At 30.8% G+C, this 19,162-nt stretch overlaps 2 protein-coding genes across 2 annotated transcripts; one reads left to right on the forward strand and one right to left on the reverse strand.

The window, feature by feature from the left end:
- Positions 1–1,734: 1,734 nt before the first annotated feature.
- LOC133816889 (uncharacterized) lies at positions 1,735–5,145 on the forward strand. Its single transcript, XM_062249212.1, has 4 exons — positions 1,735–2,140; positions 2,660–3,640; positions 4,232–4,279; positions 4,405–5,145. Exons 1-4 carry the CDS (start codon positions 1,952–1,954, stop codon positions 4,807–4,809), a joined length of 1,623 nt encoding a protein of 540 aa, XP_062105196.1. The 5' UTR covers positions 1,735–1,951; the 3' UTR covers positions 4,810–5,145.
- A 723-nt stretch (positions 5,146–5,868) lies between these two features.
- On the reverse strand, positions 5,869–11,956 carry LOC133816891 (magnesium transporter MRS2-11, chloroplastic). Its single transcript, XM_062249213.1, has 14 exons — positions 11,545–11,956; positions 11,377–11,449; positions 11,203–11,273; positions 10,844–10,929; positions 10,649–10,739; positions 10,008–10,076; positions 8,970–9,050; positions 8,704–8,869; positions 8,565–8,610; positions 7,943–8,023; positions 7,672–7,754; positions 6,937–6,980; positions 6,697–6,820; positions 5,869–6,171 (listed from the first exon to the last, which is right to left on the reverse strand). Exons 1-13 carry the CDS (start codon positions 11,917–11,919, stop codon positions 6,725–6,727), a joined length of 1,362 nt encoding a protein of 453 aa, XP_062105197.1. The 5' UTR covers positions 11,920–11,956; the 3' UTR covers positions 5,869–6,171; positions 6,697–6,724.
- Positions 11,957–19,162: the final 7,206 nt, after the last annotated feature.

A 19,162-nucleotide genomic window follows, 5' to 3' on the forward strand; every position in this document is an offset into this window, starting at 1 on the left:
AATATGTCTTGAATGTTTGGTATGTTATTTGGTGTACAAAATATGCAAAGTCCCAAGACACTTATTTGGCCTATTAGAGCAACTCGAACAATTAGTGGATTTGCCCTTGACTTTTGTTATTGGTATGATTTTACTCCCTGATTTTTGACGTAGTATTATTCTACCCCCTAAGTGGCAAAGTAAGTATTATTTTGGCCTCTAAGTTTAACACCGTTAAAATTAAACCCTAAAATATTAGTTGTTGATGGATATAATAAACTTTTTACCATAATTATTTTATTTACTTTCTTCTCAAGTAGATGAACAACCTATTATTATTGATATTTTTTCTTTAAAGCTCTAAATCCATAACATAATAAAAAGGAATTTAAGATTATTAGAATTAGGTGATTAGGGTCTATCAAGATTGTGTTCGTGATCAAAAGAGTGCATTATTGATTAATGTTTGGTTTACAGTTAGAGAATTTCTTGCAACTTTGATTGTGGATGCAATTGGGGAGAATACAACAACGAAAAATTCTCCAGATAAGATTGTATATTTTTTTCTCTTTTGTAGTACTTTTGTTTTTGTGTTTCTAAATGATTATGGCGGTGACTGTATACAATTATAGTATGTACGATTAAAATTATAATAATACAAATGGTGAGTAACGAATACAAATAGTAGAAATTTGTTAGTGGTCAAAAAAGTCAAAAGTTAGTTTTTATATTTTAGATTATTAGCATTCAGGTTGTATTAAATATTGCTAATACTTATGATATTTAGAATGATTTATTTTTCTAAAATTCTTATGAGCAAGTTTTGATGTATTATTTTGTTGATTGGCTAAATCATTTTTATTTACGCAGAAAAGAAGTTTATAAAAATGATACATAGTGGAGGTGAGTTGAAGAAAATTAAGTGATTGTGATCCTAAGAGTAATGATATGCGCACCTAAAATATTGATTAATGTTTGGTTTACAGTCTGGGAATTTCTTGCAACTTTGACTTTGGATGCAATTGGGGAGAATACAACAACGAAAAATTCTCAAGATAAGATTGTATATTTTTTTCTCTCTTGTAGTACTTTTGTCTTTGTGTTCCTAAATGATTATGGCGATGACTGCATACAATTATAATATGTACGATTAAAATTATAATAATACAAATAGTGAGTAATGAATACAAATAGTAGAAATTTGTTAGCGGTCAAAAAAGTCAAAAGTTAGTTTTTATATTTTAGATTATTAGCACTCACCTTGTATTAAATATTGCTAATACTTATGGTATTTAGAATGATTTATTTTTCTTGAATTCTTATGAGCAAGTTTTGATGTATTATTTTTTTGATTGGCTAAATCATTTTTATTTATGCAGAAAAGAAGTTTATAAAAATGATACATAGTGGAAGTGAGTTGAAGAAAATTAAGTGATTGTGATCCTAAGAGTAATGATATGTGCACCTAAAATATGCACCCAAACATTACAAATAGTAACGTGTCACTATATTTTAAAATAGTGAGTCACAATTTTAATAAATATAATTGACTAGGCTAAACTGCTTGATAACTTATATAATATTTGAGTGTATATTTTATCGCTCTTAACTCTAAATATATGACCGATGTTTAAAAAGAGGAAATATCTTAGCAATAATTTGAAAATACTTGAGTTGGCGCGTGTAATACACCTCCTTACTTGGACAGAAGTCCTCTCATTGACTCACTAAAGAGTACATAAAATTAATTTCTTTAATTTCCCGGCAAACCCCCAAAACCCTAATTCCCCTCCTTTCTTGTTCTTCTTATTCTTCCCCAACTACCCACCAAAGCTCCCCCACTCCACTCTACTCCCACCAAAGCTTCCAAATTTTCACTCTAATTTGTTCAGATTCAGTTTTTTTCCAATACCCATCAAATACTTTGTTCAAAGTTTCCATTTTTTTATTTATTCGAGTTTTGCTCCCATCAATGGCGGAGGATCGGAATGAGCTGAGCGACTACACGTCGGAGGACGAGGGAACTGAAGATTACAGGCAAGGAGGGTACCACTCCGTCAAAGTTGGGGATTCCTTCAAAAATGACTGCTATGTGGTGCAGAGCAAGCTCGGGTGGGGACATTTCTCGACCGTCTGGCTCGCTTGGGACACTCAGAGATCGGTATGTGTCTTTCATGAAAATGAAATCTTGAGTTTGTTTTGTCAGAAGTTGGAGGGTATCTTGAAATATTAGTAAGATTTGGGATAATGTAGAACTGGAAGAAAAAGAAATAAGATTTTGATTTTTGAGTGAGCGTAAAGCATTTTGTTTGGTTTTGAAATTAATGGTGGAATCACATTAAAGAAGAAGAAGAAGAAGAAGAAGAAAGCAATAAAATTTTGGGTCAGCAAAGTTATATGTGAAAATGAAATTTTGAGTTTTTTTTAATCCTCTTTTAATTTTTGCCGTTACTTGTTAGCTTCTCAAAACAAGGAAAGGGATTTTGAGTTGTGCTTAGCTCAGTAGGTTTTATTTTCATGTGGATTGTGAGACTATTATATGCTTATAAAACATTATGTTATGGATTATATTTTTATTGAATTATGTCTTAGTAACATACTGAAGAACATGTTAGGAGATTCTTTGAAGCTTTGTTGTTCAACTCCCTTAACAGCATTGGAAATTCATTGTTTGTTGTAGCGTTATGTAGCTTTGAAAATCCAAAAGAGTGCCCGTCATTACACTGAAGCTGCAATGGATGAGATAAAGATTCTCAAGCAGATTGCAGAGGGCGACCCGGAAGACAAAAAAGACGTTGTGAAGCTTTTGGATCACTTCAAGCATTCGGGGCCAAATGGGCAGCATGTCTGTATGGTATTTGAGTACTTGGGAGATAATCTTCTGACCCTTATTAAGTATAGTGATTACCGAGGGATTCCGCTCCATATGGTTAAAAAAATATGTTTCCACATTTTGACTGGTCTAGATTACTTGCATCAACAACTTTCAATCATACACACTGATCTAAAACCGGAAAATGTCTTGCTTTTGTCTATGATTGATCCATCAAAAGACCCTAAAAGATCTGGTGCCCCTCTTATCCTTCCAACTGCTAAGAACAAAGTTATCTCTGAATCCGGGGCCTCCAAAGATGTAAAAATTTATAATGGCGATCTTACAAAAAACCAGAAAAAGAAAATTCGGAAAAAGGCTAAGAAGGCAGCCCAGGATTGTGGGGGGAAGGAAACTTCGGAGGATGAGATAGATTCCAAGACTAATGGTGTAGAGAATTCTGTTAAGGAAGTAAAATCAAGGCGAGATTGTGTTGATGAAAAAATGAAGAGATCTGAAGCTAAAGATAAACTGACAAATGGTGAAGAGACAAAGGACAATGATCAGGAAAATAAAGTTGCTAGAAGAGGGAGCCGTACGACAAGGCAGAAGCTCCTTGCAGATGTTGATCTCAAATGCAAACTGGTGGATTTCGGAAATGCTTGTTGGACATATAAACAATTTACAAATGATATTCAGACAAGGCAGTATAGATGTCCGGAGGTCATTCTTGGATCTAAGTACTCAACGTCTGCAGATTTGTGGTCCTTTGCTTGCATTTGCTTTGAGCTGGCGACCGGTGATGTTCTATTTGATCCTCACAGTGGTGATAATTATGATAGAGATGAGGTATGTGAAGATTTCCTTTAATTGCTTCGATGATCTGTTGGTGATTCTAAGGTTTTCTTTGGTATGCTTGTTAGCATTTCTTTTTGCTGGAAAATTTAATAAATAACCTGACAATGCCTATTACTTATTTTTCTATTAGAATGGGCCACCTTCTCTTTTCTCCATAACCATCAACATGGTTCATCAGGCACCATAATGTGTGTTACATGCATTCTGACATTGAACAATGAGAAACTTAGTTTCTTCACGTGGCTTTAATTTATGTCTACTAGTTTGTGTGGTAAACTGTAAACATACTATTCAAATTACTCGGTTCCTTCCACTAAACAGGTAAAAAAAGAAAAAGGTGGCTCTTGTAGGGGCACCACTCCATGACAAGGATTAAAGAGTTATCCCCTTGCTAGGGGAAATACATCTTTGTCTGTTCTCATTTAATATTATTTCTTAAACAGACATAATATTTTAGGTGTGATTCATGATTCATAATTCAGAGTCGTTCTTGTGATGAAAACACAGTAGCGAAGCTGAACTTTTCTTCAAAATTTTGTGCTTCAAGAGGCCATGGATTTAGCAATCTAATTTATGTTGCAGGATCACTTGGCTTTAATGATGGAGCTTCTCGGGATGATGCCACGCAAGGTAGGCGATATGCTTCTATCCGGAAAAATAGTAATTGTGTTAATTGCATTGATGAAGAAACTAGAATTTGAAATCCTCCTTCAAAAACTGACTGCAATAGTTCTCTTCCTCTTAACTTCATTCAGATTGCATTAGGCGGTCGCTACTCGAGGGAATTCTTTAATAGATATGGGGATCTGAGGCACATTCGCCGGTTGCGTTTCTGGCCTATCAGTAAGGTTCTGGTAGAAAAGTATGATTTCAGTGACCAAGAAGCCAATGACATGGCTGATTTCCTTATTCCCTTACTTGATTTTGTCCCTGAAAAGAGACCAACAGCAGCAGAATGCCTCAGCCATCCATGGTTTAATGCTGGTCCACGGCTTCTTGAGCCTTCAGCTGCTGTTGCCGCTGCTGATGTCCCACCTCAGAACTCAGATAGGAGTACTTCCGAGAAGGAGTTGGATGATAGAGAGGCTATGGAGGCTGGAGTGGGCAATATTGTCATCGATGGAACTTCTAAACTCATCCAAGATTCCAACACGAACTAGATTTGCCACGCATATATAGCTTTGTGGTTTCGCTTTCCACATTTTCACTGGAGATTCACAAGTATACTATGGCGATTCGACTTGGGAAGGGCTTCATTTTTGCGGAGCAGCTTACCTTGGCCCGTTGTTCACACCATTTTTGAAAGAATGGTGCTCTCAATTGCCAAATCTTTCTTCTTTCTTCTTCTTCTTAGACCAGGCGACAATCTAATTGGATATGTAATTTGTAAAATTCTCAATTCTTTGGTTGGTTCTTGTATTTCTTGCACTCAATGTAGACCACCAGGCTTTTTATTTTTGATATGTTGAGATGTGGTAAGAAAACTGTACATTTCATTGGTTTGTTTCTTGATATGTTCTTTACTTGCTTGTCTCCTCATGCATCATGTTCTTCAAAGCAAGCAGCACAGAAAGAAAATGCAGACAAAATCCTAATTATTTATGAACAATTAGTAGTTACTTTTTATTTTTGTTTTATTCAATGCAGATATTGATGTAACATGTTTTTAACGAGTCTATGCTATATGAGAATGAATGTTATCTTTTGGTAGTGTTTATTGGCCAAATAAGAATAGAAAATCCTATTGATGAAAACAGCAATCCATGGCAGAAAAGGAATTTACAAGAACAATGGGGATAAGCAAGGTTTGTTGAAGATTGACAATGAATTGATATTATGGATTTTCTTGCAATAAACTTTAATTAACTGGGTTTGTAGACCCCACGTAACTGGGGCCAGTTTCAGCAGATAAAACACAAGCATTCATTTTCACTTTACTGACAAACACGTGGCATGATATTAATGAAGTAAGAACATTCATGATAGTGGTAGCTGAACTGAATGACAAAGCTAGCTGCTTTAATCATAATCAGTAGGCAACAAAAATGATTGGATTTTTCACCAAAATTGTCATATTCCTTATATTTACTCATTCACTCGCAACATTCTTTATCTTATCATAATTATACCACTTTCACTACAAAAACATGATTTTCGTAAAAGACAAATTAAAAGTTGATTTCGCTTGTAACTTTGTAATAATAATAATAATATTAAGGTTAAAAAAAAAGCCTAGAAGAATTATTCTACAATGCCATTCCATCAATAATTGGGGTAAAAGAAATCATTTCTTTCTTTCTTCCTTTTTAATTCATAGTAACACTAAATCTAATTTAAATAATACAATGTACCCATTTGGGACTCGGTTGTTGTCTCAAGAGCTTCCTCTTGTATTGTATGTACCACATTATGCCAAAGACCCAAAGCCCTCTCTCTCATATCATCACCATTCATGCAAGTGCTTGAAAACCACCATTATCGTATACCTGGGAGATAGAGAGGTGCATGTCTTTGAAACTGGCCTGGAAAATGAGTCTAAATTTATTAGGAGTTTAGCAAGAATTTGTATAAAACTACAAAAATAGCATATAAAAAAAGGGGAATTTACTCATTCAGTACCTTTTGTTTCTGCAAAGTATCATTCTGGTATCCTCTGTTTTCAATAATGCTCATATGGTATCCCATATTTTGAAAACATATATATTTGGTATCCTAATTGATAAATTTTATCAATCTGACTAAACTGTCAGCAGTTATATATAATTTGTAGCTCGTATGATTGAGAGTAATTTGATCAAATTAGTAAAATTTTATTAATTAAATTTGAGTTTAGGATACTAAATATGTACTATTTTAAAATGCAGAGTACTAAATATGTACGATTTCAAAATACAGGGTACCAAATGAACATTATTTGTAAACACAAAGTACCAAGATGATACTTTGCAAAAACACAGTACCAAATAGTTAACAACCTAAAAAAAAAGCTGTCCTTGAGATTAATTACTAAACTAAGATATAATATTTGAATAAGGAGTGGTCTTTACCCAAAACTGAGTCACTATGTTTGTTAGTTTAGAGAACTTTTCTCTTCCTGAGATAAGAGTACATAAGGAAAAATCCCACTACAGCGCCAACGATTATCCCAGCTGTTGTGAGCCAGAATGCAGACTGCATCATCATCATCATCAAGTAAACACAATACAGCAATTCAGATAACATGGAAAAGTGGCAAGTAGCTCAAGCTAGATTGAAAGACTCGGGTTAAAAAAACTAGACTAACATACCACATGTTCTTCAAGAAATGATCTCAAGTTCATGCCAAAAATACCTGTAAAAGGAAACAAAATTCTTGGCATGAGCTTAAATTAGTGAGGAGATTTGGTAATGTGGCTGTTCTAAGTGGTAGTGAACGTTCAACTCGTCAATTTCAGGTGCACAAGCCAGTAGCCATAATCCAATCAGTAACCATTATTAGGGTTGTTTATTGGTCAGTTTGGACGGGTTGAGTGATTTTTGACAAATCTAAACTTATAATTAGGTTTTTATTTTTCAATTCTGTAATCCACCCAATTAAAAATAATTGAAGTTCAACCCGATCATCTCTTTGGGCGGGCGAAACATTTTTTTCAAATTTTTTTCTAAAAAAAAATCATTTTTCACTAATTTATTTTATTATTTTAACTATTTTTAGTTTGTATTTGTAACTAAAATAATTGTTTATTTAATATATAATTTTTTTATAAAAAAATTTAAATTGAATTTAGTCTTATATATGCATAATTAATATTTAAATAAATATAAAATTAAAAAAGTAATCATCAATTGGAAAGTTTGCTAAAAATTCAAATCCGCCCAATATAATAATTTGGCGGTTTGAAATGAATATTGGTTTTCTCAAGTTGTATTTTTTGTTGATTTTTTCAAGTTGGTTTATGCGGATTGCAAATTTTTGAAGAGCCCTAACCATTATATCCAAAAAAGAAAGCCATTAAAGGAGACAAAGATGACAATTAATGTACCTGCAACTAGAGCACCAACCGCCACACAAAATGTCCCAACTTGAAGGAGCAACTCCACTCTGCTAACCTCAAGCCTCCGAGAGCTGATAAACAAATTAAGTTAAAATTAGTATTAGGCAAGAGGTATTGTGATACTTCTCTAACCATAGTTCTTGGACAGTTGGACTAGTAAAATGTTGAAGCTTTTGGTTTCACTATTTAGAATCTTATCAAAGAGATATGAACCAAAAACATTAAATGACATTGTTTAAACAGATCTGTCAATTCAGACCTTAAATTGACAGCTATAGAATCTTCCATTTCCTTTGCAGAATCAAGTAACCTTTCAGCCTGACCATGACAAGACTCACATCTGCAAGTGTAATAAAACAATGAGGTCAATTTCTGAAGATGGCGCAACCTCAATTATAGAAAATTTGCTTCTTTATAGCCATGTCAAGATAACAGCTAAACTAGAAAATTCAAACTAATAAGCAACTTCAAAACATTGCATTCGCTGCATAAATTCAGCATGTTGCAAGTATTAATTTGTAATAGACAAAAAATTTCATAAGTAGCACTCCTAAGAGTCAAATAGACGGTACTAAAATTAATACTTGGCTGATACTTTACTGGACACTCAAACACATTCACACACACACACACATATATATATATGCACTGGTGTACGTGTGTGTATTCTACTAAATGCGTGACATATTATAAATTTTTAATGTAATTATCTTACAGGATCAGTAACAATTAGTCATTATATATCTATGGATTTTACAGAGATGACACAAAACAGAATAAAAGGAACACATAGAGCTTTCTGACTATATATTACTGTAAAAATAAATAGCTTTTACACTTCTCTCTCTGTTATGGTAGGGAAAAGGGAGAGGCTAGCTAACCTTTGGAGGTAGTTTTCCAAAAGCATCTCAATTTCTTCTTCCTCTTCTGCATAAAACAAAACCAAACCAAAAATGAATTTGTTGCAATGATAATATAGAAGAAAACTACAATATTGCTAGATATCAGTATTAGAATTACCCTCAGCAATCTGCTGTTCTACGGCAACAGAGCATTCCAATTCTTCACTGCCCTTCTTGAATGTGCAGTTTCGGCCCATGATACATATACGACGAATTTCATGTGGATCCTCAAGAAGATCAAGCAGCATTTGTCTGAGAGCCCCTGTTCTTGAATCCAGTTCAACCTTCAAAGGGATAGAATGAGACAACATCACGATAATAGGTAAATCTCTATTGTTACTACTAAAGAGAGTTTATTGCATGAGAAATTTCCATGAGCTATACCAAAGTCTGCTTGCTTATTCGAAGTCGTTCCAGTATTTGAGCAGTTAATCGATTAGGCAGAACCTCAAGCAGACCTTGAACCTGAAGAAACGGAAAATAAGAGAATAATTCCAAAGGAAGCATAGGATTCATCAAAACTACGTAGTGAAAAGGAAAAAAAACGAGACATTTCTGAATAATATATCCTCTAATAATTCGTATTCATTATTTTTCCAAGTCTACTGTAATCAAACAATTATATGAAAGAGAACTTCTCAAACTCAAAGAACTTCCAGGCACAATGACCATGAATTCAAGCCTAACATTGTCTTTGCTAGGTTGCAGATTAGGCACTTCATGCATGACTAATTATGCTTGTGGTATTGTAATTCCCACCTACTCACATAAAAACTACTAAAACTACTTTATGTTATATTTTGGTAGTTGCATCTTGTATTTTAGTAGATTGGACTGTTACATCTGTTACAATCATAAAGGCAGTTTGGGGAACTTGACTATTGCTACTTAAAAGCCTATTTATACCAACTCTGTATTTTTTTATTCAAAAAAGGTTTTAGAGATTAGAATTAGAGAGCAAGAGAGAGTTTGGGAAACACATTGAGGGAATCTCTAAGGGTTGTGAGAGAGAGTTTTGATTCTTGGAGCCGTTTTATTCAAGAACTTACATGTAAAAGTTTTCTCTACTCTACTTAAAGTTGATTGACCATTGGTGACTTATATACCTCGAAGCTTTGCTGATTATAGGCTGTAACATAAACTTGTCACAGTGTAACCTCATTCATGGAGGAACTAGATTAGGTTAACATATTGTTAGTTGAACCAGTATAAATTCTAGTTGTCTCTTTCTTTTATTTGATTCTCTGTTTGTTGATTTTAGTATTGTTATTTGTGTATGAATATTACTTGCTTTGAGTTCTGTGTTGTGAATTTACGACAATGGTGCTAATAGAATCCCAAAGAAAGCGGGAAGAGAAACAAAGAAATATAAAGAAAAAAAAGAGCTTAAAACATATTTACTCACTATGTTTCCATACTCACACGAGGTTCTAAATCCATTAGTCTCTGTTCTAAGCGTTGTATTCTTGAAAGTAGTGCTGCTTCCACGACCTGAAATTAGCATCAAAAGGTTTCTTCAGATTTCCTATGTGTGGTTATATTATATATAAAAATATATATGTACTGTTGGAAGAACAAAACTTTAAATCTGTAGAAGATAAGTGCAATAGTGCATAGTTATACAACAATTGAATATAATTAAAATACTATTCTGCTTACTATATTATACAGCTACCGCGGATATGGAGTAATTATGGACTGCGAAACTATGCATGCTTACTAATAGAATGGTAAATTTGAAATTTTTATTCGGACAACTAAGCTGTCTCATTCCTTAAAACACCATTAACTTCGAGAAAGCACTGTTAACATTAGCTGAATCTCCGACCTTGCCACCAATACAAATCAAATTTCTGTTTTCTATATACCAATGCAAGCAAATAGTGTTTTCACTGAGTTAAGAGACTTAAAAAGTTGCCACTGATGACACATTTATGTAAGATTCAAAGAGACTAAGAAGGAATATAGCAAAAGAATTGAGATTGAACTGCTGCTCTATTCGTACTTACACTAAATGGTCAGCATGAAAAAGAAAAGGCTTATTCTTATAATACAAAACAAACCTCAAGCATAAATGGCATCGACGGTGCTCCATTCATATGTTTTGGGTTCAGTCGAGGCAATAGAGTCTCTACAAATGCTTTCCCACCTCTTCTGTAACCATTAAACATATACGGTTCATATAACTGTTAGTTTGTTTACAACTTAATTTAACAATGAAAAACTAATTAATTATATCAAGAAGATAAGGCTCTCACCTATTGTAGTCAAATATGAGGACTTGTTCTTGCATTGCTATAGCTCGTAATGAGCCTAGATTTAGAAGAATAGCATGTTCACGGACCTAAGCAGATAAATCACTTAATCAACTCTGTAAATTAAGGAATAGCTCAACTTTCAAAGTTCTCTAAGTCACAGTACTAAAAAAAGGCTTCCAAATAAAAAAGTAACGAATTGGGCCATTTTAAGATGCTCGCAAAATCTAGAACAGCTAAGAAACTAAGTACTCTCTGAAAAACATAGAATATATATATTTAATCAAGTATAGTATACACTCTATATAAGTGTACAAGCTAGTAGAAACAACAATTAGTAACATCTCATAGATGAGTAATACCAGTAAAGAAGGCGCGGAATTAGTCAAAGACAACGAAGGGTCTACACTGCGAATATCACGAGGACGAAGACCTGAGAATACATGAAAACAATATTTCGATTAGAAAAAAAGAGCACAGTGAGCACGCATCAATGGAGTATGAAGACATTCCCCCCAAAAATTTTGACTGCTCACCACTTGACTTGAGCAATTGACGCCTGTTGATTTTTCTATTAGATATGATTCCATCTGACTTCACTTCCACCACCTAATAACAAAAACCTCACAATGTATCAATCTCAGCTACATATGCAGAAATTATACATACACACACACTAATACAGTGGAGATGGAGATCGATACCTCATAGATGGGCTCACGAATCCCAAGAGACAGAGAATCGTTGGAAGACGACGTCGTATTAAGCTTTAATGGCGAACCCGTAGAACCAGTAGCAGCGGCCGACGTCCGGCTCTGCTCTTCGTCTTTTACGGCTTCGGCGGCATCGGTATGTTCCGGTATAGCATCGGAGTCGCTCCGGCGGTCCTCCTCTGTGGCCGATCGGATACAATTGGTCCTCCACGAAACCCTGAGCGCGATCGGAGTGAACAGAGCAGCGGAAATCTCAGGATCCTTTCTTGGCGCCGGCAGAGAAGAGCAGAAGAAGAGCTTCGCCGGTGCCGGTGACGGAGAATGGAGAGGGAATTGGAGGAGAAAGGGCCGTGGAGTGAGAGCCATGGCGGTTGGTTTCAGTCTTCAGCTAACCTCTTCTCTGTAGCTGGATAATATATAAATATATATAATTATTTAATTAAATTAATTTGGCCAATTAGAAAAAAGAGTTTTATTAATTTTGATTTATTTAATAATGGTGACAGTTAATCGTTAATTTTTAAAAAGAAAAAAAAAGTAGAAAATTTGTGGTTGGTTTTGGGTTTTTGTTTTGAGATTTTTTATTGGATAGGATTTTGGCGCCAGAATGTTGCCACGTGTGGCTGCTTTGATTTGACTTTTTTTTCTTCTTTTGTGTGAGGACAACTACCCCTATACAGTAACAGTTAGGGGTATAATTGTAAGTGTAAGTGTAGTCAATGAGAAATTTCTTTTTAGAGCATTAATTAAGAATTTGAGGGTGTAATTTGATCATAATAAATAGCCTAATCATTTGACTAATTATATTCAATTTCCAATTAATGTTGACCTATTATGTTTATTTAATAGAATTTTAACCCCTCATTCCCCAACATTGCAATGTTTTAGCAAATTATGGTGCCCATAATATATGAAGTTGATATATTATCGGTACTCACACAATTTAGTTTAATAATATATAATTATTAATTTTTATTACTACATTCAGTCAATTTTTTATATGTGTCACCTAATATTAATTTATACTAATCATTATATGCCGCATCAAAAATAATATTCATACAAATTTAGCATATTAAATTAGTCTCCATAGCAATATTCCTAAATAATGGGAATGCAAAATGAAGTAATATTTAGTCTCATTGTTGAATGAAAAGACTTTTATAATTGGAATATATATATATATATATATAGAGAGAGAGAGAGGAAGACTATGGTATGCTAATGTGTGGTAATTTTTTTTTTTTTATGACAGTGTATATTATAGTTATTTAGAATATTTTACAAATTTTTAAAAATTTTTGAATAACGTACGGTGTTAAATAAGCACTCTATATTTACTATAAAAGTTAGGGAATATACTTTGAGCACTCTATATTTACTGTATAGTTAAATTATAACGAATAATTACTAAAATAATCATACAATAAATGTTTTATCCTTCGTTATGTAAACATATTATATTATTATCTCTCTTTCCTTTTTATATAAAGTTAATAATGAATAAAAAATTTAATATTGGGTATAATAAAACTTGAATGAATAATAAATAATACCTTATAAAAGTTGATTTTGAGTGGTTGCCCATTTTATTTGCTTGATAATCAATCATTTTTAGTCCCTATTAATAGAGTACTTCTCCTTATGGTTTCACATTAAAATACAAAATTCTCTCAATTCCAAATTTCAAATTTTGAAGTTGCTGGTTGATCATCAATTTTTCAAGGTTTGTTTATATAAATATATTTATATTTATTTTATATGAGTTGTTGATTTCACTTTTTGAATGTAGTTGTTATCATGTTATAATATACTTGCAGAGTTTAACTCTTTGTTGGTTTCAATTTCTTTCGTAACAACTTTGATTTACTTTATTTTGTAGTGAGTTTCTTAGAGCACTCACATCCGGTAAGTTATATCACTAAAAACTGTAAAAGATAGCTTAAACTAAGAAAAATGGGTGTCCATCGGATGTAAAGTATACATCCTTCAACCCAATATATTATTAATTTTTCTCCCAAAATATATTCGCAATATTATATTATATTTAAATATTTCCAATGAAAACTCCCAAAATATATTATGAGAATAATAAAATTTCTTATTTGTAATTTTTTTTAGAATAATTGATATTTTAGTTTTTCTTATAAATTTGGATAAATTTAAATTATAATATAATTATGTGAAATTACATATGGGTAGATATTGTAAACATTAAAATATATAAAAATATTATTGATAGTTATAGAAAATATTTTGAATGAATAAAAAGTGTTTGAAAATATAATATTTAAATGATATAGAGAATCTAATATATGGTAAAATATAAAACTTAAAAGTAAAATAGAAAAATATGTGTTTTGGAGAGGTATTTTAAAAGATGAAGTAGAGTACCAAATGAGAGTGCTCTTAGTCACTATAACTATAATTTTAACTATGCATATGATAATATGATGGTATTCAATTTTATGTAAATTTGTTTTGTAGCCACTTAATTCAATAACAAGTCTTATTGAGCTTTCTGTGGCATTTGGTCTAGGCTCAAGAAATTCTTGAGGTGCTTTTCTTAGCAGCACATTTAATAATTAGTTACATTAATCATATTAAAATCCACTAATTAACTTGATCCCCAAATCATTCTGAACTAAAAATAATTCAATTAATATGACTTCTGTTTGTTTATATTAAATTAATTGACAAACTTGCATTGCACACGTTATTTCTTATATTGATACAAATAGTTAAGTTATTGATATTTGTGCATGTAATAATAATATATATTTTCTGAAATAAATAATGTATAAATATGAAGGATGAGAAATATTATTATGACTCGTCAGACGATGAAGAAATGGACGCTAATTATGACAAGTACGTTGACAAGGTTGTGGCCTCCGAGGTAATTAATGACATTTATTTATTTATTTATTTTTTATGTTTTATGTTTTAGTGGTAAAACATTAAAAAAAATTATATATATTCCAACCAATTAGACTACAAACAAAGGAAAAACAGAATTTACTTGTACAATAACTTCTTCTAAAATAGTTAGATGGCTGCAAAATAAGAAAACTACAACTCAAAGTTATTTCCACAAAGTTTTTATTCCTAATATATATATATATATGAGTGCACTTTTAATAGTTATTACTCATAGATGATTATTTTAATATTAACCATTGGATTAAGATCAATAGTTCATATTTATAGTTGTTAATATTTTCAAATTTTTGGAAGGGTTACCTGATGAAAAATGTGTATTTATTATGAAAATAGAATATTGTAAAATTTTTTATTTTTCAAATGTATGTCAATTTCTAAATATAACTAGTATTTCTTATTGGTTGAAAATACTATTAATTATGGCAAAAAAAAAAAAACTAAATTCGAAATTAATATAGAAAAAAAATATATTTAGCTATTGGTGACTTACTATGTTGCCACATCATCATAATTGTTAGTACCCATCTATGGGTAGTAACCATTGAGAAGTCTTCTATATATATATATAAAAACCACAAAATCTAAAATGAGACTTAAACACTTCTAGTTAGAAAGCTCTTCAACAATATTGGAAAAGAAATACTCTATATATATTTAACAAAACTAAAAATAAATGAAAACATTTAGAGGTTAAGATAATAAATTTATTAGCTTTTTCAACCACATCTTAAGTTACAAATTTCCAAAGTGGAGTGGTGAGCACTTTTAAGTTTTATACAACCAGTTTGTGATTTATACATTTCACATATATATTTTGACATTATTTTCTATAAAATAAACTTTTTATCAATTATCTATTTATGTTTCTTAGTTATTCCATTTTTGTTTCAGGGTTTTGATCTTGATGGATTAGATTTTAAACTAGAGTTTTGTGGTGGGATAAGACCATGTCCTCTAACTGATAGAAACATGCAGAGAGCTGCAAATTTTGCTGTAGAACAACATAATAAAAAAATTGAGGTATTATTATTTGTATTTTTCTTTATAACATAATAATAATAATAATAATTGATGCCCTAATTAATGATGATATGTCATGTAGGATGATAAACTACAATTAAAACGTGTTGTTAAAGCAAATTTGCAGTGTGGAAATTGTTGTTTTTTATACTACATAACTTTAGAAGACACGAATGGTCGATTTTATGAGTCAAATGTTAACAATTATGGTGATATGAGTCAAGAATTTTTAATGTTAAGGCCTCCCAAGTAAGTTTTTAAGTTTTATTTTCTTTAATGCTCGAGATAGATAGTATAATTATTCGTTACTAATAATAATGGCATTAACAGTAAATATAAAAGTTGATATTATTAGATCTTCCATTGAAGATGCTGTTAGGTTGTAAATATGTTATTTGGAGTAATGAAAACCTTGCTGATTCATCAAAAACAATAATAATAATAATAATAATGGTATTTTTTTGTTTTTTGTTTTTCATATGTAGATCACCAACTTCATCAACCTAATCCAGTACTAATTTCAAAGATATATTTGAAGCCTTTGTTTTGTTTTATTAGTTTGGTTCATTTTATTTTGATACATTTCAGACACACCTTTGTTTTGTTTTAGTTATTTCAGTGTTTATTTAGTCACCTTTATTTCATTTTATTTGATACATCCTGGCTTATGATATCAGACTTATTATCATAAAGTTAGGGGTATAATTGTAATTTCAAGTGTAGTCAGATAGGAATTTCTTTTTAGAGCATTAATTAATAAGAATTTGAGGGTGTAATTGATGATAATAAATAGCCTAATCATTTGACTAATCATATTCAGTTTTCCATTAATGTATGATCTATTATATATGTTTAGATTATAGTTAATGAAACTCTCTATTGTTGTCTCTTTTATACTCTTATTCATTCATGCATGATAAGTGGATATTATTCGATATTTTATATTTTAATATTTTTTTTCAAATTATTAGTGAAATCTACGTGTCATTTATTGATTTAAGAAAGTACAAACTAATGTTTATTCAATAGAGTTTTAACCCCTCATTCCCCAACATTGCTATATTTTAGAATATTATATATAAAAAAAATGTTAAGAGACACTAATGGTGCCCAACTCCATATGAAGTTGACATATTGCTAGTACCTATACAATTTGATTTAATAATAAATATGGAGGATCCTTAACCAATCGTAAGAGTCATCTCACGAGCATTAATGATGTTTTCTTTTGGTCGTAGTTTAGTGCTATAATTATTAATTTTTATCACTATATTCAGTCATTTTTTATATGTCACTCAATATTAAATTATACTAATTATTATATGTCACATTAAGAATAATATTCATACATATTTAACATATTAAATTAGTGTAATATTCCTAAATAATGGGATTGCAAAATGAAGTAATATTTACTCTGATTGTTTAATGAAAAGACTTTTAGAATATATATATATATTTATACAGAGAGAGAGAGGAAGATTACGATGTTGACAAAATTTGATTTTGGTATGCCAATGTATTGTAATCTTATTTTTTTTATGACATTGTACATTGTAGTTATTTAGAATATTCTACAAATTTTCAAAATTTTTTGAATAATTTAAGTGTTGAAAACAAAGTTTAAAAAGTCGAATTTCACATGCTTCCTGTTTTTTTATGCACGCGTGCAACTATTTGAACATTATTTTCGATATCGTAAATTATTATAATTTTTTTGAAAATTTGTATGATAATCTAAATGACTATAATGTATGCTTTCATAAAAAAAAATTGAGATTATAACTATCCACATGCCGAAACCAAATTTTGTCAACACCTATTGATAAAAACTGTCAAAACTATAGTCGGTTTCATATATATATATATATATATAAAGTTTTCTAATTATTGGCTCCAAAATTCTAAAGAATATAACACATCAACCTATGCATGCATGCAAAAGTATTTTTATATTCAGTAACACATCAATCTAATATGGGTGAAATCCATCGAAATTGTGATATTAAATATCATGGAATTTTTCACTAAGTATCACTGGCCGCATATTGAATTAAACACCATAAGGTGGGGTTATAGAACTGCAAAATCTTCAAGCACAAGATAATAAATTTACTCTAATAATAATATTGAGTCTCAATCCAAATCCAGTTGTAGAGAAAGCAAAAAAAAAAAAAAAAAAGTTCAACCAAACAAAGTATATAATAATCCAAAGACATAAATAGTTTATCTAAAATGAAACTAGCACTACACCAAAAATTGCAATTAGTAACATTTTAATTAGTGACATTTGTCAAAAAATGTCACAATAATAGTATTTTAGTGACATTTGGCAAAAATGTTACTTTATTAAGAATATATGACATTTTAATTAGTGGCACTATTTATATGATTTAGTGACATTTGATCAAAAATGTTACTAATTTGTGAATATATAGTTTTAGTAGCATTCAAAAAATGTCACTAGAATATATGAATAGACATTGCAAAAATATTTAATAATTAGAAATATTTAATTTTTTTAATATTAAAATATAAATTTTTGTTATTTTTTCACTTTTTTTCATTACTTTTAAAAGTGTAAGCTTTTTGAAAGAATGGTTTTTCGCTTTACTTTACTTTTGATTGAGATTGATTATATATTATTGTATATGAACTTTGGAAATCAAATAAGTGAGGCACCTAAATCTGTATCAAATTTAAGAATATCAAAAGTATGTGATTTTAAATTACAAGTAAATGATTAGTTTGCAATATATATGATGCAAAAGTATATTTTATTTAATAAAACAACAATCTAATATAGGTGAAATTAATTCATCGATTCTACTCAATTGTGGTCAAATATCATAGAAGTTTCAAAAAGTTATCAAATAGGGCCCTATTATATAGAAGTGCAAAACCTTGAATTACAAAATAATAAATTTATTCTATTAAGATGAGTTTTAAAAAAGAGTTCAACTAAACAGATTATATAATAGGAGGATTCTAGGGCAGAAGCTTCAAAAAGAACCTCACCAGTGAGATTTTTTTGTATTTCCGACTCCTGAATAATTTTCAGTGATTTGTTTTTATCGTATATATTATAGTTATTTAGAGTATCCTGCAAATTTTCAGAAAATTTCGAATAATTTACAGTGCAAAAAACTAGGTTCAAACATGCTATTTTTCACCAGTATAAAAAAATTAATCACGCGTGCAACTACCTGTTTTTAAACTAGTTTTCGACACTGTAAATTATTCAGAATTTTCTGAAAATTTGCAGGATGCTCTAAATAACTATAATATACATGGTCATAAAAAAAAATCGCGCCGAAAACTGTTTACAGGTTGAGAACACAAAAAAGCCTCACCAATAGGGCTCTTTTTGAAGCCCCTACCATAGAAATTTCCTATATAATAATCCAAAACATAAATAATTTAGCTAAATATTTTTGAATCAAACTAGACTTTTTGAATACAAACTCAAATAATAGATGTGATTAGGAATATTCATATTCCTCAACTTCTTAGTTGAAATTTTTGAATAATACCTCTTCATGGCTCCAAAAGATCAAAGGATGTAACAAGTTAGCTCCATCTTCCATTGGACCAATTGATCTAAGATGCTTCTTTCTCCAAGTGGTAGTGTTATCATTTTCAACAA

This window comes from Humulus lupulus, chromosome 2 (assembly GCF_963169125.1).
Source record: "Humulus lupulus chromosome 2, drHumLupu1.1, whole genome shotgun sequence".
In the NCBI taxonomy this organism is placed as follows: Eukaryota; Viridiplantae; Streptophyta; class Magnoliopsida; order Rosales; family Cannabaceae; genus Humulus; species Humulus lupulus.

Bases quoted from the DNA above. Each gene is read 5' to 3' on its own strand.
- LOC133816889 (XM_062249212.1), top strand. From the start codon at position 1,952: ATGGCGGAGGATCGGAATGAGCTGAGCGACTACACGTCGGAGGACGAG. The intron at 2,141-2,659 runs GTATGTGTCTTT...TGTTTGTTGTAG, and splicing joins CTTGGGACACTCAGAGATCG to CGTTATGTAGCTTTGAAAAT. The intron at 4,280-4,404 runs GTAGGCGATATG...AACTTCATTCAG, and splicing joins TCGGGATGATGCCACGCAAG to ATTGCATTAGGCGGTCGCTA.
- LOC133816891 (XM_062249213.1), bottom strand. From the start codon at position 11,919: ATGGCTCTCACTCCACGGCCCTTTCTCCTCCAATTCCCTCTCCATTCT. The intron at 10,930-11,202 runs GTATTACTCATC...TTATCTGCTTAG, and splicing joins ATTCCGCGCCTTCTTTACTG to GTCCGTGAACATGCTATTCT. The intron at 6,821-6,936 runs GTATGTTAGTCT...ATGATGATGCAG, and splicing joins CATTTCTTGAAGAACATGTG to TCTGCATTCTGGCTCACAAC.